This window comes from Ctenopharyngodon idella, chromosome 2, assembly GCF_019924925.1.
Source record: "Ctenopharyngodon idella isolate HZGC_01 chromosome 2, HZGC01, whole genome shotgun sequence".
Classification (NCBI taxonomy): Eukaryota; Metazoa; Chordata; class Actinopteri; order Cypriniformes; family Xenocyprididae; genus Ctenopharyngodon; species Ctenopharyngodon idella.
The window spans coordinates 7,263,062-7,286,874 of record NC_067221.1 but is presented as its reverse complement, the minus strand read 5'-3'; the positions used below and the strand labels follow the sequence as shown (position 1 = coordinate 7,286,874).

The following is a 23,813-nucleotide window of genomic DNA, read 5'->3' as shown; positions in this document are numbered from 1 at the left end:
CATTTCCCACAAGTGTTGTAAGCCAAAGTTGATCAATTCAGGTTTACAGTGCTTAGTAAAGCACAGTCATAAGAGTTGTGTTTTGATGATGACATTCTCATTGTGAAATGGCCTGATTCATTGGTGACATCCAGTATTGTTAACTGGTCATATAGATGTTCTATTATTTCTTTACACTAACTCTGTTACCGCTTGATATCCAGCAGAGCTTTTATAATCTGAAGTTTTTTTTGAAACACACACAGACATCAAGAATCAGCATATGACCCTCAACAATGGTGACAATCAAACAAAGTGCTTCATGTTGCAGTGCATGATGGGAGCCACCAATCAAAACTCATCCATGGCTCCCATCATGCATTTCTTGAAAAAAAAAAATTTGTTCATCCTGCTGTTGGATCTCAACAAATCACAGGACTACAATCATTAATACTACAGCTACACATCAAGCATACAGTCAGATTTAGACTCTGAATGACATCAGGCCATTGCATGATGATAATATCATCATGTGACCACCTTATATGTTCTCTGGTCATAACAAATGTGCTTTACAAACACAAAGTTGGAGCAGCCAGAGAAAAACTAATAATAAAAGGTAAAGCGTCAAGAGCCCAACTAAAGCAAACGCTGACCTCTTTTATGGTGACTTGAAATGAAACATTCCATAAAACATTAATTAACACCTTTTTTCTCTCTTTCCTTCAATGATTCTGCTTATTAACATCAGGTGTCACTACTGATTGTCAATCATCACTCAATCATCAATCAATTATCTCATTAACTTTAACACTGCTTCAGTGTTACTTTTTAACACCTGGCAAGATGGACTCATATGTACGCTTTGGGTGTTAGTTTAACACTGGGGATTTTGCTGTGTACAGTTGTTCTGAGTTGTATATGAGATTGATTTCAATGTTTGATGTAACTGACTGAAACCAACTGTTCAGTTTATTCTATTAGTTACATTATATATGGAGTTACTGTCTGTACTCGCAAAGAGTGATTTTCTTACTCTGTATTTTATAGCTTGTGAGGTTCTTGTTTCTAGTACAAATATCTTAAAATTGTTAAATCAAGAAACATTTACTTAAGAAGCAAAACAAAATTCGTGTTTTCTGAATAATTGAAATGTACATACAAACCACAGCTGGATTCAACAACACAAATGTCAAAAAAGGACGTTGTCTAGTAACGTTCCCAGTACGTTCAGAGACGGTCACGATGTGGAGTTCTTTTAAGGTTTGGGGGATGTTATTTGGTGGACCTTCAGGGAACATTCAGGACGTTCTGGGAATGTTTAGGGGACTATTACTATAGGACGTTCTGTTAACTTCCCAAATGTCCTCTTTGTAATGTTCTTGCGCGACCATAAAATAACCAAAATAGAACGTCCCCCTAAACTCATATCAGGAACGTTATTAAATGACCAACAGAGGACCGTGTGGGAACGTTTAGTTAATGTCCCAAATATCCTCTTTGTAACATTCTTATGTGACCATAAAATTAACCAAATTGGAATGTCTCCCTAAAGTCATATAAGGAACCGTGAACTGCAGCACTTTCATTACCAAAAGAGGATGTTTTAGGAATGTCCCAAATGTTCTGTAAAGGTTCAGAATTTTCGTCACCTTTAGAGAACTTTTAGGGAACGTTGTGCAAGGTCACGAGAAAGTCGCCTTCTACCTGGATGTTTTATAGAAAATAATAAAGTTTGAAGTCACCGTTATGGAGGTGAGTGTTTGCTTTAGATGGGCTCTTGATTCTTGATATTTTAACATTAGATTTTCTCTGGCTGCTTTAACTGTGTTTCCAAAACATGCTTGTTATAGTAAAGAATGCAAATGAAAGCCTAATCAGATGACTTTGGTTATTTAATGATGGTGATTCAATCATCATGAAGTGTCCTGATTCATTGATCCTCTCCAGAAACTATGTGTATTAACTGTTAGGTTTTTTTTTTGAGTTTTATTATTTTATTTTTTTTTATTCATTATGCATTGAGCAATGTCTTTTAGACTCACACAGACATCAAGATTCTGCGTATGAACCTCAACAATGGTGACAAAAAACAAAATCTTTTTTGTGACTTCAGTAGCTTGTTTTGTGATGCTCAGAACTGATCTGTTTATCTGAAAATTTTGTCACCATTGTTGAGGTTCATATGCAGAATCTTGATGTCTGTGTGAGTCTACATGATATGAATCGTTTCTGCACAATGATAAAAACTCTTATTCATTTTCATAGGACTACAACATTAAAAGCAAAATCAGAGATCAGTAAGTCCACTGTACAATGAAATTATCAATAATGAGTAACCAAATTCATTTGACCAGATCTTTTTTTTTTTACACAACTTTTTTTTTTAAATAATGTTTCAGAAACACACATCTACAACAACGGCCTCTTTTGTTAGTCAATTTAGCTCTAATATTCAATTCAATTTTTTGACAAGGGCAGCAGGGATGTTCTGAGAACATTTCCAAATAAAATATGGTTCAGAGAACGTCCTGAATGTTCTGTGAAGGTCGCGCGAGAACGTTACAAAGAGGACATTTGGGAAGTTAACAGAACGTCCTATAGTAATAGTCTTCTAAACATTCCCAGAACGTCCTGAATGTTCCCTGAAGGTCCACCAAATAACGTCCCACAACCCTTAAAAGAACTCCACATCGTGACCGTCTCTGAACGTACTGGGAACATTACAAGGCAACGTCCTTAACACCAGTGGGGACATTCTGAGAATGTTCTGGGAACGTAAAATTTCTAGCGGGGGTTAAACTCCTCCTCTTCCCATTATACATGACGACTGCAGATCCTCTCGATCTACAGGAGATAATGAACAGAGAACTACTTCAGAATAAATGTATTTTATGTTTTCTTGTTTGTATGTGTCAGGGTTAAGCCTGTTTTGAGTTTGTTTTTTATGTTTCCCTGTCCTGTTCATGTATTAGTTGGTTTGTCTTTAATCACATGTTCTCTTTTGTTCAGTTTCCCGCCATTCCTATGTTTCTATGGTTACCATCATTATTAGTTCATTTGTACCAGCTTTTTCTTGTTTATTAGTCTCAATTAACTCCTCAGTTCACTGTGTATATATATATATGCACTTAGTTTCAGTCTGTCCTTTGTTTAGTTTTGTTTCGATCACATTGAGTTTGTAGTTGTTTTCTTGGTTATTTTCACTGATTCTTGTTCCTAGTACTCTGTTAAACTTTATTGAATTTGTCTTCTTTGTCATGCACGTATACTGCAAACCAGTCTGTGACAGAATGTTAGTTTTTGTTCAATTTTTAGGTTAACAAATTCCATTCCCTTTGTTTACTGAATGATTTAACACATTTAGAAAAACAAATAGTTAATGATAGTTTCACATGCCCCATATATAACCTTTCATAATCTGCCATATTCACAGGTGTTGCCACAGTGGTATTTCCAGAGCTGTGGTTTACAAAAAAATAATAAATTGTGGTTTGATGCTGTTAGATTAAAGACTGTTTAAAGCACATTGTGTATTTGAGTTTTTGTAAAGCTTCTCAGGCATTTTGTATCACTGGGCAACTACTCTTAGAGCACAATAATAGAGAGCTGAATCTGACAGAGCTGCTTTATCAATAATGAGTTCAGTGGATGATTGGGATGTTGTTGACCGAAACCGACGGTCTGATATATCCTCATAAGTCTGTGATCGAGCACCTTTGAGCAGTAAATACTGAGGTTCTCCTTTTGGATACTGTCTGAACCAGTAAAGCCAAACATTATTGCTGCTTGCATCATATGAACAGCTCAGTGTCACAGACTCTCCTTCTCCCTTCATTATATTAGTATTTCCTTCTCCTGGTCCAATCTTTTCAGCAAATCCACCTGAAATTAAATAGTTATCATGATCTGTAATCTCTGATCAGTAGGATTGTTTCAATAATTTTTTTTACAAATGCTAAAATAGATAAATATAAAAAAAAAAAACAACAACAACAACAACAACAAAACATCATGTGATGATTGCTTTCATATAAAAATGGGATGTTGTTTGTCCAGCTTATTTACTTACCTGTAACTACAATGAGAATCATGAGCAGCATATGTCTCTCCATGTTGGCAGTCCAGAGGTAGTTTGTATTTATAATACAGTTGGATTTATTATAAAACTGTATCTGAATATTGCCTTATAATGTGAATGAAACTGTGGTCATATCCAGTATATTAATCAGGAGTAAATGAACGCACCGACTGAAGTTCTGTTGTGTACTAATACTGTGGGTGTGGTCAGTGAAATGTGAAGCACACAATTTAAAAGCTGCACAGCTTCTGTAATTCAAAAGAGAGAATAATGTGATTATAAAGTGTTACTGTCGCTCAGAAGGAAGTCATACAGTGGCATTCAAAGAGTAATATCCATGTTGGTGAGGTATTAAAATAGACTGAGGTGTGCTGGAGCCTGTTGTACAGTAGAATACAGTATGTGTGCTGAAGGACTGAGTATCAGAAGTCTTCAAAATGGAAAACTATTTCAGACAAGGCTTGACGAGCCAAGAGCACATGCTAACTTTAAGACTGAGATGCACCTATATGTGCAGCTATGCTTTAAAATCACCATGAAATCAAAACTGACAATTCTTATTTTTTTATGGAATATTCCAGTTTATTATACATGATTTATCCATCCATCCATCCTTTTTTTTTTTTTTTTATTTGTGTGTCCTCGTAATCTTTAACCAAATTGACATCCTCGTCCTTCTTGCAGCAACTACTATTCTCTTCCCTGATGACATGCTTACTGGTGCGAATGCGGGAATAAAACATTTCGCCTAAACATGACAGATTTTGCACAGTGGACAGAAATGAAGAATTACACAGATTCACAGGACCTAGATTTAACATCTCATCTGAAGGCTGGTGCTTATTTACAGTATCGTGTCCCTGTCACTATATGGGGGTGTTAGGACCCTACGCAGACCACAGGGTGACGCCCCCTGCTGGCCTCACTAACACCTCTTCCAGCAGCACAGTTTTCCCAGGAGGTCTCCCATCCGGGTATGGTCAAGCTTAACCCTGCTTAGTTCATGGGTGTGTTCATGATGAGAATTTACCATCTAATTAATATATTTTATTAAAAGTATATACATTTTTACAAAGTCCCATTTACTGTTTATTCTAAGAATCCTCTGCCAGAAAGTGTTCTTCATATTTATGTAATGTTTTTATTGTTTCAGTTTTATTCGCTCCCCTTTTATTATCTTTAGTTTGGACTAGTGTGATAACATTCACAAAAGACACATGTAGAAGATCAAAAATTATCTGTCATGTATGTAAAATGTTTTGTGTGCGTGTGTGTTCTTGTATACATGGTGTATACACATATATACACAAATGTTTATAATGACATGGGTATTACAACGTAAATATGGTTTATGAGGACACTTGATGTTTCCTCGTAAACCAAATGGCTTAAAAAACATACTAAACTGTGTTTTTTTTTTAATTCAAAAACTGCAGACAGTTTTCTGTGATGAGTAGGTTTAGGAGTAGCGGTAGTGTAGGGGGAGAGAATATACAGTTTGTACAGTATAAAAACCATTACGTCTATGGAGAGTCCCTGTAAACCACTTATACAAGCATGTGTGTGTGTGTGTGTGTGTGTGCGTGTGTGTGTGTGTTTACGAGACTTTGGTTTCATATCATTTTAAATGACATCCTTGACATGAGAAAGAGAAAACATAAAAGCAATTATATGACAACCATGTAGAGATGCATGCTGAATTTTATTCACATGCCCTTATGTAACCTCCCAAATTCACAGCTGTCACCACATTCACTGTTTGTGGTTTACAGTAACATGATACAGATTGATTAAAGACACTTCAAAGCATTAATTTTGTATGAGTTTTTGTAAAGCTTCTCAGGCACTTTGTATCACTGGGCTGCTACTCTTAGAGCACAATAATAGAGAGCTGAATCTGACAGAGTCACACTGTTAATAATGAGTTCAGTGGATGATTGAGATGTTTTCGACTGAAAACCGTCTGGTATATCTTCACTGCTCCGTGATCGAGCACCTTTATACAGTAAATATTGTGGTTCTCTGTTTGGATACTGTCTGTACCAGTAAAGCCAAATATCATTGCTGTTAGTTTCATATGTGCAGCTCAGTGACACAGACTCTCCTTCTTCTTTGATTACATTAGTATTTCCATCTTTTGGTTCAATTTTATCAGCAAATCCACCTGAAATATAATCAATCATATTATAATATATCATGATCTAATAAGGATTTTAGTTGTTTTGCTATATACCGTATTTACTTTACCTGCAACTGTGATGAGCATCATGAGCAGCATTTGCTTCTCTTCCATCTTAACTGAAGTCCACTTTAAAGATCAGAGCGTTTGTTGTGTATTAATAATGTGGGTGTGGTTGGTGAAACATGGACATGCACTGTGCTTTAAATCAAATGGTGAGCAGTGTTTTATTTAGACATCAGGTGGTTGTCTAATGTGAATAAAGCATAGCTTGTGAGGTTATGTTGCCCCCTAATGTTGGAGCTCAGAACAGCATGTTTTGTCCATTTGTTTTAAAGGATTAGTTCACTTCAGAATTAAAATTTCCTGATAATTTACTCACCCCCATGTCATCCAAGATGTTTATGTCTTTCTCCATTCAAATGCAATGAATTTATATTTAATAATGCAATGTTGTTATTAGCTTGGTTATCTAAAAAAAAAGCATTTCTGATATATAGCAATCAGCTCTTTTTCTTAAATAAGGAAATCATCATTTATTTATAAATTACACAAAAACTAAATTCGTTCTACACTAATAAAATGTTTTCATCCCCCTTTTAAGAATGCTCCAGCATATGCACTAACCTTTAGCTGATGATATCAATATGATTAAATAGATAAACATGTTGGCTCAATATTCAGGTTTGAACAGGAGACACACAGAAACATCAGACGATCCGAAGAGATTTGTGAAATGTTTACAGTCCTTTATTGTGTCTCACAATGACTGTGATAAACTCCTCCTACTCAGATTCACTACATCCAGCCCTCGTCTCACAATATATGACAGACAAAACTTTTTAAATGTTATTTATACATTCCCACACATTTAAAAGAATATTAATAAAGAGAGATAGATAAATGAAAAGCTACAACATATTTCAGTAACATACTTTAGGAAGATAATCAGATTAGCAAAAAGCTTATTTGTGTTGCTTACAATTAAGTTTAAAATGAAGACGAATTATATAAATTTTCTTATATTATAACATGAAGTAAGTTTTTTCTGTTTGGTTGGTTAGATGTTCTTTTTATATATTGAATAGTAAAATGTCAGTAGAAAAATTCTGTATGCTTTAATATGAAAAATATAAAGTAAATGAGGTTTTTGTACAGTGTAGTTTGTTTTCCTGTCACTGTGGGCTCCAGAGCACAGTAGAACATCACTGAGTCTGTCACTTCAGCAGAGGAGATCTCCAGATACACATGGGTTTTCTCTTCATTCAGTTTTGCAGAGAATCGAGGATCTTGATCCACAATATTAGATTTTTGTAAAACTTCCCCAGTGGCGTGAAGAATCATGAAAAGATATTCAGGAGCTGATCCGGGATGTTGGCGATACCAAAATAAACTTTTTCCTGAGGAGTAGCTACAGGAGAGACTTATAATGTCTCCTTCTGTCCCAAACATATGAGTTTCAACTGGTGTGATGACATTCCCAAAACTCACGCCTGCAGATGAGATTATCAACATTTGACAACAAAGACATACAAACAAATGGAAAAGAAAACTGAGTGCCTGAGGGTTGAAATAAGATACTTACGTGCAAGACAACTGAACAAAACCAAAACAAACAGCATCATTTTTCAGGATGATGTTTTAGTTCATCTGCATCACAAAGTGTTCCTGAAGTAAACATTCATTCATCATCCAGCAGAAGGAGTCTCCAGCTATAGCACCTCCTCTTAAAGCTACAGTGCTGAAATTAAGAAGTAGATCATCTCTATCTGATCCTATAGTGAATGTGCTTGATGATAGTTTACCCTCTAATTATTTATTTATATTAAATTGTTATACATTTTAGCAAAGACCAATACACAATTCTTTTTGAGGTTAGCTAATGAAGACATTTTGCAAAGACTTGCACCTATAATAATATTACAGTTGTTCTGAGTTGTATATGAGGTCGATTTCAATAGGGATGTTCACAAGGCACATAAGACACATAAGACACAAGGCACATAAGAAACGATTAAATGAGCATGTTTAAATATGTATGCTGAGATCTTCACTGTAAAAAAGAATGGTTGGTTTAACTTTAAAAAGTATGTTACCTGGTTGCCTTAAAAAATGAGTTAATTGATTTAATTCTTTGTGTTTTGAAAATCTATTTATGTTCTTCATTTTGCAGCTCATTGTCAATATTATCATTTTGCTCATGTGAGTTTCTACAATTTTTAATATGACTTCACATTCATCTTTAGGAATTCATACAATATAATATAATATGAGAAAGGAGATCACTTAAAGGGATAGATCACCCAAAAATTAAAATTGTCATCATTTACTCACTCTCAAGTTATTCCAAACCTGTTTGAATTTCTTTCTTTTGCTGAACACAAAAGAAGATATTTTAAAGAATGTTGGGAATCAAACAGTTGACGGACACCATTGACTTCCATATTTGTTTTCCCATTTAGGTTTGAAACAACGTGAGGGTGAGTAAAGGACTGAATTTTCATTTTGGGGTAAACTATACTTGTGAGATTATGTTGCCCCCTTCTGTTGAAACTCAGAACAGCATGGTTTTTCCATTTACTTTAAAATAATGCTATGTCTGTGATAGTAAATGTGTTTAAGTTACTTTTATTTATTTATTTAGTATTATTATTTTATTATTTGTCTGTTAACTATTTAGACTTTAAATATTCTTAGATATAATTCTACAGGTTATAAAGGAAACTACCTTAAATTATATATCAAAGCATGAGAAACAATTTCAATAGAACTAGCAAGTTACTGATTTTTTTTTTTTTTTTTTTACTTCTAGCACAAACAAATGTTTACAGAAATATGCTGGATGATAAATAATTTCCCCCACTAGATAAGTGAGGTTTTTGTACAGTGTAGTTTGTGTTTCCTGTCACTGTGGGCTGCATGGCACAGTAGTACATCGCAGAGTCTGTCACTTTAGCAGAGGAGATCTCCAGATACACATGGGTTTTCTCTTCATTCAGTTTTCCAGAAAATCGGGGATCTAGATCTACAATTTCAGACTTCCGTGAAACTTTTCCTGTCCCATGTAGTATTATCAAAAGGTATTCCGGAGCTGAACCGTGATATTGGCGATACCACTGTAGACTAACTGCTGAAGAGTAGTTACAGGACAGTGTTATATTGTCCCCCTCCGTCCCAGACACCTGAGTACGAACTGGTGTGATGACATTCCCAAAACTCACACCTGTAGATAAGATTAAACCATATTAAACTAAATTGTCATGAAGAAAAGAAAAAACAAAACAAAAAACAAAACAAAAACAGCACAAACCAACAAGAAGAAAAAATACAGTTAATGAAAAACTATACACAAAATATTGAATACTTACATGCAAAAGTACAGAACACAACCAAAAAACAGAGCACCATTTTGCAGTATGATGGATTAGTTCATCTGTTGATTGAACTGTTAGTTAGACAGAAAACACTCACTGTCTAGCAGAGGATGTGTCCTATAGCACCGCCCCTGAAAGCTGCACTCACATTAAAACATCATGATCCTTTTGAATCTACTAAAACAGATTCACTTTAACCTCTGTTCTCAGTGGACTGGTTTAACTACTGTCTTAAAAATAAAGTTAATAAAATGTGAAATATTTTTTTTTTAATCCATTAGAACTATGCAATAAAAATATCTTAACTAATATTTAAGAACAGCAAGAACCATTGAAGTGTCTACAAGCATTACAGCAGTCAACTTTTGTTTTATGTTTCAGTTTAAATAATTATTTTTATGTGTATTTTACTTGTTCATTTTATATGAATTACACTAAAGTTCTACATTAACATTCTACATTCTACAAATATTCCCCCTCTGTTTTTTTTTTTTTTTTTTTTTAACAAATCACACCCTGCTTTAACCAATCAAAGGCTTTTGAGGTGCTTTCTGTCATCATTTTGCGTATTCACAGCGGTCAGTCCATATATATCAAGCTAAAAAAGCGACTGATGAATTTGGTATTTCTTGTCTGTCAAGCGACGGCTCAAAAAGCCAAACACTCTAAAAAGAAACAATAAGAGGAATATAAAGCAATAAAAACAATAGGACCCTAAGCAAGACAAAAGTGGACATTACTAATGCTTTTCATCTCTGGAGGACTCATTTCAAAGCACTTGAAAACAGATATCATGCTTACTTACATTCTAAAGTGTATTTGTAAAGTGGGTGTGGTTAGTGACATCACTCATTAATACACATGCAGGTTTGTTTTTCTATCATGCTGTTTTGATGATGCATGGACTTTAATTCATCCATGTTCCAGGTCCCAACAACAATTTAGGGAAAACCAGACAGTTGGTGGACACTGGATGGTGAAACCTACATTCCTGCATGGTGTTATCATTGACTATAAACTGTGATGTTAGCTTTGTTTTATGTTAATGTGTTTCCTGTGACTGTGGGCCTCAGAGCACAGGAGTACAGAGCGGAGTCTGATACTGCAGCAGAGGAGATCTCCAGATCCACATGACTTTGCTTTTTTCTGTGATTGATGTTTATTCTTGGAACGGGTGGATCAGCTGGAGTAGTGAACCCTGAATCTTCCAGTATGAGGAACTGTGGTGGTGAACCTGCGTATTGGCGATACCAGTGAACACCACGAACAGAACCGCTGTAGTTACAAGAGAGCGTCACATTGTCACCCTCAAGTGCAAATACTCTGTCACTTTTTGGAGTGATGGCTTCTGTGGATCTGGAACCTGCAAATGAAAGTTGCATTAAATGTAGTTTTCAAACAGTTTCTGTTGCAATAAAATGCATTTACACAATATTATACCTTCAGCTGATGACAGCAGTATGAAAATGTAGATCAACATGTTCTTTCACTAAACTGGCAAGAACCGCAGCTGCTCCACAGTGTTGAAGCTCATCTTTACCAGCTCTACACTGTATAGAGTCTGTGCTGAACTCCTCCTCCTCACTACACTGAATCTGAATCACAAGGCACCTAAGAAACGATTAAATGAGCATGTTTAAATATGTATGCTTAGATCTTCACTGTAAAAAAGAATGGTTGGTTTAACTTTAAAAAGTATGTTACCTGGTTGCCTTAAAAAAATGAGTTAATTGATTTAATTCTTTGTGTTTTGAAAATCCATTTATGTTCTTTATTTTGCAGCTCATTGTCAATATTTTCATTTTGCTCATGTGAGTTTCTACAATTTTTAATATGACTTCACATTCATCTTTAGGAATCCATACAATATAATATAATATGAGAAAGGAGATCACTTAAAGGGATAGATCACCCAAAAATTAAAATTGTCATCATTTACTCACTCTCAAGTTATTCCAAACTGTATGATTTTTTCTTTTCTTTTGCTGAACACAAAAGAAGATATTTTAAAGAATGTTGGGAATCAAACAGTTGATGGACACCATTGACTTCCATATTTGTTTTCCCATTTAGGTTTGAAACAACGTGAGGGTGAGTAAAGGACTGAATTTTCATTTTTGGGTAAACTATACTTGTGAGATTATGTTGCCCCCTTCTGTTGAAACTCAGAACAGCATGTTTTTTTTCCATTTACTTTAAAATAACGCTATGTCTGTAATAGTAAATGTGTTTAAGTTACTTTTATTTATTTATTATTATTATTTTATTATTTTTCTGTTAACTATTTAGACTTTAAATATTCTTAGATATAATTCTACAGGTTATAAAGAAAACTACCTTAAATTATATATCAAAGCATGAGAAATAATTTCAATAGGCCTAGCAAGTTTTTGTACAGTGTAGTTTGTGTTTCCTGTCACTGTGGGCTGCATGGCACAGTAGTACATCGCAGAGTCTGTCACTTTAGCAGAGGAGATCTCCAGATACACACGGGTTTTCTCTTCATTCAATTTTCCAGAAATTCGGGGATCTAGATCTACAATTTCAGACTTCCGTGAAACTTTTCCTGTCCTATGTAGTATTATCAAAAGGTATTCCGGAGCTGAACCGTGATATTGGCGATACCACTGTAGACTAACTGCTGAGGAGTAGTTACAGGACAGTGTTATATTGTCCCCCTCCGTCCCAGACACCTGAGTACGAACTGGTGTGATGACATTCCCAAAAGTCACACCTGTAGATAAGATTAAACCAAATTAAACTAAATTGTCAGGAAGAAAAGAAAAAAACAAAAAAACAAAACAAAAACAGCACAAACCAACAAGAAAAAAAATACAGTTAAGCTTAATGGAAAACTATACACAAAATATTGAATACTTACATGCAAAAATACAGAACACAACCAGAAAACAGAGCACCATTTTGCAGTATGATGGATTAGTTCATCTGTTGACTGAACTGTTAGTTAGACAGAAAACACTCACTGTCTAGCAGAGGATGTGTCCTATAGCACCGCCCCTGAAAGCTGCACTCACATTAAAACATCATGATCCTTTTGAATTTACTAAAACAGATTCACTTTAACCTCTGTTCTCAGTGGACTGGTTTAACTACTGTCTTAAAAATAAAATAAACAAAATGTGAAAATTTTTTTTTAATCCATTAGAACTATGCAATAAAAATATCTTAACTAATATTTAAGAACAGCAAGAACCATTGAAGTGTCTACAAGCATTACAGCAGTCAACTTTTGTTTGGTTTATGTTTCAGTTTAAATAATTATTTTTATGTGTATTTTACTTGTTCATTTTATATGAATTACACTAAAGTTCTACATTAACATTCTACATTCTACAAATATTCCCCCTCTGATTTTTTTTTTTTTTAACAAATCACACCCTGCTTTAACCAATCAAAGGCTTTTGAGGTGCTTTTTGTCATCATTTTGCGTATTCACAGCGGTCAGTCCATATATATCAAGCTAGAAAAGCGACTGATGAATTTGGTATTTCTTGTCTGTCAAGCGACGGCTCAAAAAGCCAAACACCCTAAAAAGGAACAATAAGAGGAATATAAAGCAATAAAAACAATAGGACCCTAAGCAAGACAAAAGTGGACATTACTAATGCTTTTCATCTCTGGAGGACTCATTTCAAAGCACTTGAAAACAGATATCATGCTTACTTACATTCTAAAGTGTATTTGTAAAGTGGGTGTGGTTAGTGACATCACTCATTAATACACATGCAGGTTTGTTTTTCTATCATGCTGTTTTGATGATGCATGGACTTTAATTCATCCATGTTCCAGGTCCCAACAACAATTTAGGGAAAACCAGACGGTTGGTGGACACTGGATGGTGAAACCTACATTCCTGCATGGTGTTATCATTGACTATGAACTGTGATGTTAGCTTTGTTTTATGTTAATGTGTTTCCTGTGACTGTGGGCCTCAGAGCACAGGAGTACAGAGCAGAGTCTGATACTGCAGCAGAGGAGATCTCCAGATACACGTAGATTTGCTCTTTTCTGTGATTGATGGTTATTCTTGGAACAGGAGGATCAGCTGAAGTAGTTACTCCTGAATCTTCCAGTATGAGGAACTGTGGTGGTGAACCTGCGTATTAGCGATACCAGTGAACACCACGAACAGAACCGCTGTAGTTACAAGAGAGCGTCACATTGTCAACCTCAAGTGCAAATACTGAGTGAAGTGACACTTTTTGGAGTGATGACTTCTGTGGATCTGGAACCTGCAGATTAAAGTGCCATTAAGTTTAGCACACAAACACATCATTGATATATGAAACTTTTATATAGGATATTTAAATTTGTAACAAAAAATCATTAAAAAGAGCACAATTAAATTTAAATTATGCATTTCATTGTACTTCCTTAATATTATACCTTCAGTTGATGACATCAGTATAATATAGATAAACATGTTCGCTCAACAAACTGACAGGAACAAGCTAAACAAAGACCAGCTGCTGGATTGTTATTTGTGCGCTAATGTCTGTGTTAAACTCCTCCTCTTCCCATTATACATGACGACTGCAGATCCTCTCGATCTATAGAAGATAATGAACAGAGAACTACTTCAGAAGAAATGTATTTCTATGTTTTCTTGTTTGTATGTTAGTTTTTGTTCAATTTTTAGGTTAACAAGTTCCATTCCCTCTGTTTACTGAATGATTTAATTTTTAAATAACATATTTAGAAAAACAAATAGTTAATGATAGTTTCACATGCCCCATATATAACCTTTCATAATCTCCCATATTCACAGGTGTTGGCACAGTGGTATTTCCAGAGCTGTGGTTTACAAAAAAATAATAAATTGTGGTTTGATGCTGTTAGATTAAAGACTGTTTAAAGCACATTGTGTATTTGAGTTTTTGTAAAGCTTCTCAGGCATTTTGTATCACTGGGCAACTACTCTTAGAGCACAATAATAGAGAGCTGAATCTGACAGAGCTGCTTTATCAATAATGAATTCAGTGGATGATTGGGATGTTGTTGACCGAAACCGACGGTCTGGTATATTCTCATAAGTCTGTGATCGAGCACCTTTGAGCAGTAAATACTGAGGTTCTCCTTTTGGATACTGTCTGAACCAGTAAAGCCAAATATCATTGCTGTTAGTTTCATATGTGCAGCTCAGTGTCACAGACTCTCCTTCTTCCTTCATTATATTAGTATTTCCTTCTCCTGGTCCAATTCTGTCAGCAAATCCACCTGAAATTAAATACATTTTTTATTTACATCATGATCTGTAATCTCTGATCAGTAGGATTGTTTCAATAAAACTTAATGTGTCCTCAATATTAAAATAGATAAATGTTAAACAACAACAACAAAACATCATGTGATGATTGCTTTCATATAAAAATGGGATGTTGTTTGTCCAGCTTATTTACTTACCTGTAACTACAATGAGAATCATGAGCAGAATATGTCTCTCCATGTTGGCAGTCCAGAGGTAGTTTGTATTTATAATACAGTTGGATTTATTATAAAACTGTACCTGAATATTGCCTTAATATGAATGAAACTGTGGTCATATCCAGTATATTAATCAGGAGTAAATGAACGCACCGACTGAAGTTCTGTTGTGTACTAATACTGTGGGTGTGGTCAGTGAAATGTGAAGCACACAATTTAAAAGCTGCACAGCTTCTGTAATTCAAAAGAGAGAATAATGTGATTATAAAGTGTTACTGTCGCTCAGAAGGAAGTCATACAGGGGCAGACAAAGAGTAACATCCATGTTGGTGAGGTATTAAAATAGACTGAGGTGTGCTGGAGCCTGTTGTACAGTAGAATACAGTATGTGTGCTGAAGGACTGAGTATCAGAAGTCTTCAAAATGGAAAACTATTTCAGACAAGGCTTGAGGAGCCAAGAGCACATGTTAAGTTTAAGACTGAGATGCACCTATATGTGCAGCTATGCTTTAAAGTCACCATGAAATCAAAAATGACAACTCTTATCTTTATGTAATGTTCTTATTCAGAATTACTTCCCTCCCTCTTGCAGGGACATCTCTTCTCTTCTCTGATGACATGCTTACCGGCTTGAATGTGGGACAACCTGCCACAAACATGAGATCATAATTCCTGATGGACTGTAGGGCAATTACAGTTGGATCTCATAAAGAGACAAGTATGCTCAATGAAGACCAGTCAAAGTTGAAGTTTAGTCAAAGTTCTCCACACTTCCATAGGTCATAGAAAAAATGAGTAAGAGGATCCAGCCTCGAACTAACTTAAGATACAGAAACACTAATACTTATAGTCAGATGGACAGTCGACATCATTTCTACAGCTTCTGGTTAACAGTACAGATAACATCCAAACATTCTGTTGAGGTTATTCCAAGACATATTTGACACTTTCTATGTCCTATATACATAAGCTACTTTGGTAAGGGTCACAAGTGAGTCATAAATTCCGGAAGGCCTCTTCTCATCTGGAATGCTGTTGAATTATTCTGGGGACTATTCCTTTGGCATAGTCACATTGATTGATTTGGTTGTGTGAGAAATTAATTAATTTATTCTCTTAAAGCATCTCTTAAAACATGTTATTGCATTCCTGCCATGGGTCAGACCCTAAGTCACTTCTCATACCACATACAGACATTGCCTGTAAAATAAATACCAGAATAAATTCACTGGATTTAAGAAAACTCTGATTTCCAATTCATTATATATAGTACAAGAAGAAGGATTGTACTGTAAATCCACCCCTTCAGGAAAAAATGAAGTCCTGTCCTACATTTTCTTGTTTGAGAAGACATTTCACTCAGATATACAATAGTGAAGAAAACTTCCATTTCCATTTGCAACTTCTATTTTCTACTGAATTAAAGCCTTGGTCATTTTGATTAAATATATATATAATTACAAAACAAATCCCCCTCCGACTCATTCCCTCAATATGGAACGTCTCAGGTTATGTATGTAACCATGGTTCCCTGAGAACAGGGAATGAGACACTGCGTTCGGAAACGCATTGGGGAACGCCATCACGTGAACCGGTGTCTGAAAGCAATTGTCAAATCCTACCAATCCTATTGGCCGGCGACAGCCTATGACGTCATCATAGCGCGACCCGGAAATATATAAGGGGCGCCTAGAGAACCAGTCAGTGTCTTATCGTCTGAAGGGACTGTTCAGCAGGCAGCCCTGATGCATGGCTGGGAAACGCAGTGCCTCGTTCCCTGTTCTCAGGGAACCATGGTTACATACGTAACCTGAGACGTTCCCTTTCAAAAGGGAACTCTACACTGCGTTCGGAAACGCATTGGGGAACGATATACCCACACCGCCATGCTGAGGGCAAACACAGTATGAATGAAAATTCTAGACAAGTGGGGCCTACGCAACACTAGCATTCTTTTATCCATCTAAAGATAAGGGGCCTACCACCTGAGACAGTGGCACCAGGGAGGCTAATGATAGCCTGCTACCTTAGCTGCTATCTATCTTGCACCTACACTAAAAGGGGTAAGGGTTTTTTTTTTGGCCTGACAACTCAGAAGAGGCCAGAACTAGGAAACTATACAACCTAACAAGGGAAGTAATAATACAAGGGGGAATGCAAAGCAAACACCTAACCCTAGTTCTTAGCCTAGGCCAGCTACGCTGTGGGCCCATAGGGCCACACATAAGCATAGATCTGCCTGGGGCTAAAACTCAGCCTACAAACTCATGAGAGAAGAGGCTACTTTAAACTCTAAATTAAGAGCTCAAAGGAGCAAAGCTCAACCCAAGCCAACAATGTCAGGCAGCCCAGGAGGCCGACGCGAGACATAGATTTATCTGAAGTAAAGAGTGCTAACCTCAAAACAACTACCACCATTGGTAGAGTTTTGTTTTGTTTGCCAAGCCAAAAACAATCGTTGAAGCCAACCTAATGATTTTTAAACTTCAGAGCCCTTAAAAACCCCTTATTCTATTTCTCCTCTCTACATGCCCAGGAAAAACCCATGCAGGAAAACTTAAGGTCAGATATACTATAATGTAAATATAGACCCAGCTTACCTTCCTGCGGCTCGAAGACGCGGGTGATGACATTCCCAAAACTCACACCTGCAGATGAAATAATGTTTTAATTTCATAAAGTTAAGGGTTAAAATTAAATACTCACAAGCAAGAGAAGAAAGCAAAAGCAAAAAACAAAGCATCATTTTTCAGGATGATGTTTTAGTTCATCTGCATCGCAAAGTGTTACTAAAGTAAACATTCATTCATCATCCAGCAGAAGGAGTCTCCAGCTCTAGCACCTCCTCTTGAAGCTACAATCCTAAATTTATGAAACAGATCATCTCTATCTGATTGTTCAATTAATGAATGAAGCATTTTATAAGTACATTCTGTACATTCAAAGCACTTTACAGTGGGCTCGGGGTCTCTCCTCACCCACCAGCAGTGTGCAGCAGTGTCCACCTGGATGATATGATGACAGCCAGAGCCAGAAAGTGTTCTTCATATTTATGTAATGTTTTTATTGTTTCAGTTTTATTTGCTCCCCTTTTATTATCTTTAGTTTGGACTAGTGTGAAAACATTCACAAAAGACACCTGTAAAAGATCAAAAATGACCTGCCATGTATGTAAAATGTTTTGTGTGTGTGTGTTTATGAGACTTTGGTTTCAAATCATTTTAAATGACATCCTTGACACGAGAAAGAGAAAACATAAAAGCAGTTATAACCATGTGGAGATACAGTACATGCTGAATTTTATTCACATGCCCTTATGTAACCTCCCAAATTCACAGCTGTCACCACATTCACTGTTTGTGGTTTACAATAACATGATACAGATTGATTAAAGACACTTCAAAGCATTAATTTTGTATGAGTTTTTGTAAAGCTTCTCAGGCGTTTTGTATCACTGGGCGTCAACTCTTAGAGCACAATAATAGAGAGCTGAATCTGACAGAGTCACACTGTTAATAGTGAGTTCAGTGAATGTTTGGGATGTTTTCGACTGAAAACCAGCTGGTATATCTTTATCACTGCTGTATGCTCGAGCACCTTTATACAGTAAATATTCTGGTTCTCTGTTTGGATACTGTCTGTACCAGTAAAGATAAATAGTATTGCTGTTAGTTTCATATGTGCAGCTCAGTGTCACAGACTCTCCTTCTTCTTTGATTACATTAGTATTTCCATCTTTTGGTCCAATTTTATCTGCAAATCCACCTGAAATATAATAATATATTATCATATTATAATATCATGATCTAATAAGGATTGTTTTGCTATATACTGTATTTACTTTACCTGAAACTGTGATGAGCATCATGAGCAGCATTTGCTTCTCCTCCATCTTAACTGAAGTCCACTTTAAAGATCAGAGTGTTTGTTCACTGAGACTGAATGAAGTTCTGTTGTGTATTAATAATGTGGGTGTGGTTAGTGAGACACGGACATGCTCTGTGCTTTAAAATCAAAGGTAACACTTTACAATAAGGGTGCACTAATATGCATTAATTCATGCTTAACTAATGCACAGATAGTCATGTTTTAATGTATGACTCATGAAGAACTAAACCATTAATTAATGATTACTGCATCAGCAACTAATAAAGTTTCTATATGATTAATAGATTAAGTAATATATGAATTGTTATTAATTAAATGTGTCATAATGTATTAATTCCTTAATAACATATTTTATTAACTAATAGTGTAAGTTAATGTGTTAATTACCACAATGGCTTCAACTTCCAGTTGTCTGTTTTAATTAATCATTAACTAATGATTTGCAAATATATCATTATGTTATGACTTTACTTATTGAGGCACATGACTATTAACTAATTGTTAAGTAATATGTCATTATGGTTTTGACATCAACACTAAGCCATGGATTTCATTTTCCAGCCATTTACAACCATGATTCCACTGTACCAGATGAACTGCTGCATCCAGAACCTTGTTGTTCATGGCACAGGATTGTGTCAGGTTAAGCTTGAGGTCTACACTGTAAAAAAAAAAAAAGAATTGTAAAAAAAAAAAAAAAAGGTCAATGACTGTCAGCTACGGCAGCCAAACAAAAACCTTAAAATTAAAGTAAATTATTCTAATTTACATAAAGTGTAAAAAACTTTAACAGAAATTTTCATTAAAATTTTTCTACAGAAAAACAGTTATTTTACAGGTATTCCCTGAATTATTACAATAAAACACATTCACTGCAAAAGATAATCTTAAAAAAAAAACAAACAGTCAAATGACTTTCAGCAACGGCTGCCAATCAAAGTCTGTAAAATAAATGTAAAATATCCTAATTTAAATAAAGTGCAAAACACTCTTACAGAAAAACATTGTCAAATGCACAGCCTTGCAAAGTATACTCCATTTGACTCGTACACATACACAGACGTTTGACGCACGCTCAGTTTTGAGCAATCTCTCGCCACGAGTTACAGCCCATGTAAACATCTTTGTATTATTTCATGCTAGAGTTGTACAAATGAGGGTACTTTCTAAACTCTTCTTCACACAATCTCTCATCTATGTAGGCCTCCATCGTCGCTGTAGCATGCATTCGTTCTGGTCTGTTCTGTTTATGCAGTTTTTCTTTGACTACCTTGTGAATCGATGCCCCCAGGGCACGATTGCCAGCTTGTGGATAAAACTAATTACTGCAAAAAAATTAAATGCACATGTGTGACCTGCGACAAGTACAAGTAAATGCGGTTACAGAAATCCGGCGGTGCGCGTACAGTATACACGCATACTCTTCTGATGACGATATTTGCGTCACGCACACTGAACGCTGACCCTCGTACGCGTAAAAATTGAAATCTACTTTGGGCTTAACTCTGTATTTTAGTCTTGTTTCCAGTACAAATATCTTAAAATTGTTAAATCAAGAAACATTTACTCGAGAAACAAAATGACTTGTCAACAAAAAGTCTTGTTTTCTGAATAATTTATCAAAATTCAGACAGTTTAAGTTTAAAACAAGAAAAAATACCTGCTAGTGGGGTAAGAAAAATAAACAATTCAAATGAGTAAAAAGTAGATTTTCAGTGTACCAGTAAAGCCAGCTTATTACCATTATATGTTACTTGACAATTCCACTAGTATCAGTAGCTGTTGTGTCTTTTTTGACATTTGTGTTGTTGAGTCCAGCTGTGGTTTGTATGTACATTTCAAGGTTTGATAAGCATATGAAAACTGTTTTTTGTACAGAGTTACAGTGTTTCCTGTGACTGTGGGCTCCAGAGCACAGTAATACAGAGCAGAGTCTGATACTGCAGCAGAGGAGATCTCCAGATCCACATGACTTTGCTCTTTTCTGTGATTGATGGTTATTCTTGGAACGGGTGGATCAGCTGGAGTAGTGGCCCCTGAATCTTCCAGTATGAGGAACTGTGGTGGTGAACCTGCGTATTGGCGATACCAGTGAACACCACGAACAGAACCGCTGTAGTTACAAGAGAGCGTCACATTGTCACCCTCAAGTGCAAATACTCTGACACTTTTTGGAGTGATGACTTCTGTGGATCTGGAACCTGCAGATTAAAGTTGCATTAAATGTAGCTTTCAGTTTCTGTTGCAATAAAATGCATTTACACAATATTATACCTTCAGCTGATGACAGCAGTGTCAAAATGTAGATCAACATGTTCTTTCACTAAACTGGCAAACTACCAGTTTGCCAGCGTACATGTAACTGGCAAGCTGCTCCACAGTGTTGTGTCGCTCATCTTTACCAGCTGTACACTGTATAGAGTCGGTGCTGAACTCCTCCTCCTCACGACACTGAATCTGAATCACAAGGCACATAAGAAACGATTTAATGAGCATGTTTAAATATGTATGCTTAGATCTTCACTGTAAAAAAGAATGCTTGGTTTAACTTTAAAAAGTATGTTACCTGGTTGCCTTAAAAAAAATGAGTTAATTGATTTAATTCTTTGTGTTTTGACAATCCATTTATGTTCTTCATTTTGCAGCTCATTGTCAATATTATCATTTTGCTCATGTGAGTTTCTACAGATTTTAATGAGACTTCACGTTCATCTTTAGAAATTCATACAATATAATATGAGAAAAGAGATCACTTAAAGGGATAGATCACCCAAAAATGAAAATTGTCATCATTTACTCACTCTCAAGTTATTCCAAACTGTATGAATTTCTTTCTTTTGCTGAACACAAAAGAAGATATTTTGAAGAACGTTGGGAATCAAACAGTTGATGGACACCATTGACTTCCATATTTGTTTTCCATATAGGTTTGAAACAACTTGAGGGTGAGTAAATGACTGAATTTTCACTTTTGGGTAAACTATACTTGTGAGATTATGTTGCCCCCTTCTGTTGAAACTCAGAACAGCATGTTTTTTTCCATTTACTTTAAAATAATGTTATGTCTGTAATAGTAAATGTGTTTAAGTTACTTTTATTTATTTATTATTATTATTTTATTATTTGTCTGTTAACTATTTAGACTTTAAATATTCTTAGATATAATTTTACAGGTTATAAAGAAAACTACCTTAAATTATATATCAAAGCATGAGAAACAATTTCAATAGGCCTAGCAAGTTTTTGTACAGTGTAGTTTGTGTTTCCTGTCACTGTGGGCTCCAGGGCACAGTAGTACATCGCAGAGTCTGTCACTTTAGCAGAGGAGATCTCCAGATACACACGGGTTTTCTCTTCATTCAATTTTCCAGAAAATCGGGGGTCTAGACTGACAATTTCAGACTTCTGTGAAACTTTTCCTGTCCTATGTAGTATTATCAAAAGGTTTTCTGGAGCTGAACCGTGATATTGGCGATACCACTGTAGACTAACTGCTGAGGAGTAGTTACAGGACAGTGTTATATTGTCCCCCTCCGTCCCAGACACCTGAGTACGAACTGGTGTGATGACATTCCCAAAACTCACACCTGTAGATAAGATTAAACCATATTAAACTCCATTGTCATGAATAAAAAAACAGCACAATACAACAAGAAGAAAAAAAAAAAAAAATTAAACATAATGGAAAACTATATGCAAAATATGGAAATACATACACGCAAAAGTACAGAACAAAACCAAAAAACAGAGCACCATTTTGCAGTATGATGGATTAGTTCATCTGTTGACTGAACTGTTAGTTAGACAGAAAACACTCACTGTCTAGCAGAGGATGTGTCCTATAGCACCGCCCCTGAAAGCTGCACTCACATTAAAACATCATGATCCTTTTGAATCTACTAAAACAGATTCACTTTAACCTCTGTTCTCAGTGGACTGGTTTAACTACTGTCTTAAAAATAAAATAAATAAAATGTGAAATAAAGTTTTATTCTATTATAACTATGCAATAAAGATATTTTAACCATCATTTAAGAACAGCAAGAACCATTAATGTGTCAACAAGCATTAGAGCAGTCAACTTTTGTTTGGTTTATGTTTCAGTTTAAATAATTATTTTTACTTGTATTTTTATTGTTCATTTTATATGAAATACACTTAATTTTTTACATTGTCTAAATTTCTACATTAACATTCTACATTCTACAAATATTTCCCTCTGTTTTTTAACAAATCGCACCCTGCTTTAACCAGTCAAAAGCTTTTGAGGTGCTTTCTGTCATCATTTCACAGCAGTCAGTCCATATACAGTCAAACCAAAAATTATTCAGACATTTTTGATATTTTTGTTATATTTTTACTAGTGGGTACAGGACACTATAGTTCATTTATGTAAGTGAGGATAGCAAAATAAAGTAAACTGTGACATATTATACCCAAACATTCTTCATACAGTGGACTACCAGTAAAATTGATAAAAATTTGGAACCAAAAATTATTCAGACACTTTGACCTGACCATGTTTTGCTTAAGTGTTATCTGACATAATTAAGATAATTTTTTTCTGACACAGTTTAACTCAGATCTTGTCATATTTTATTACCATTTTTTTTTTTAACTACAGTGAATAAACTAAATTAATGAATGAAATGTTCAAGGTGACTGAATACATTTTGGTTTGACTGTATGTCAAGCCAGAAAAGCGACTTATGAATTTGGAACGGTTTGCATCATGAGGATTTCTTGTCTGTCAATGACGGCTCACAAAGACAAACACCCTAAAAATGAACAATAATAGGAATATAAAGCAATAAAAAATCAATAGGGGCTTAAGCAAGACAAAAGTGGACATTGCTAAAGCTTTTC

The 23,813-nt window shown here is 35.4% G+C and overlaps 2 gene segments (V, D, J or C); both read right to left on the bottom strand.

Annotated features, from left to right (window-relative positions):
- Positions 1–3,414: 3,414 nt before the first annotated feature.
- Positions 3,415–4,188, bottom strand: LOC127500031 (T cell receptor alpha variable 14/delta variable 4-like). The segment is given in 2 exon segments: positions 3,415–3,864; positions 4,052–4,188. Coding segments are annotated over 2 exon segments (357 nt in total).
- A 10,349-nt stretch (positions 4,189–14,537) lies between these two features.
- Positions 14,538–15,248, bottom strand: LOC127499351 (T cell receptor alpha variable 18-like). The segment is given in 2 exon segments: positions 14,538–14,851; positions 15,038–15,248. Coding segments are annotated over 2 exon segments (357 nt in total).
- Positions 15,249–23,813: the final 8,565 nt, after the last annotated feature.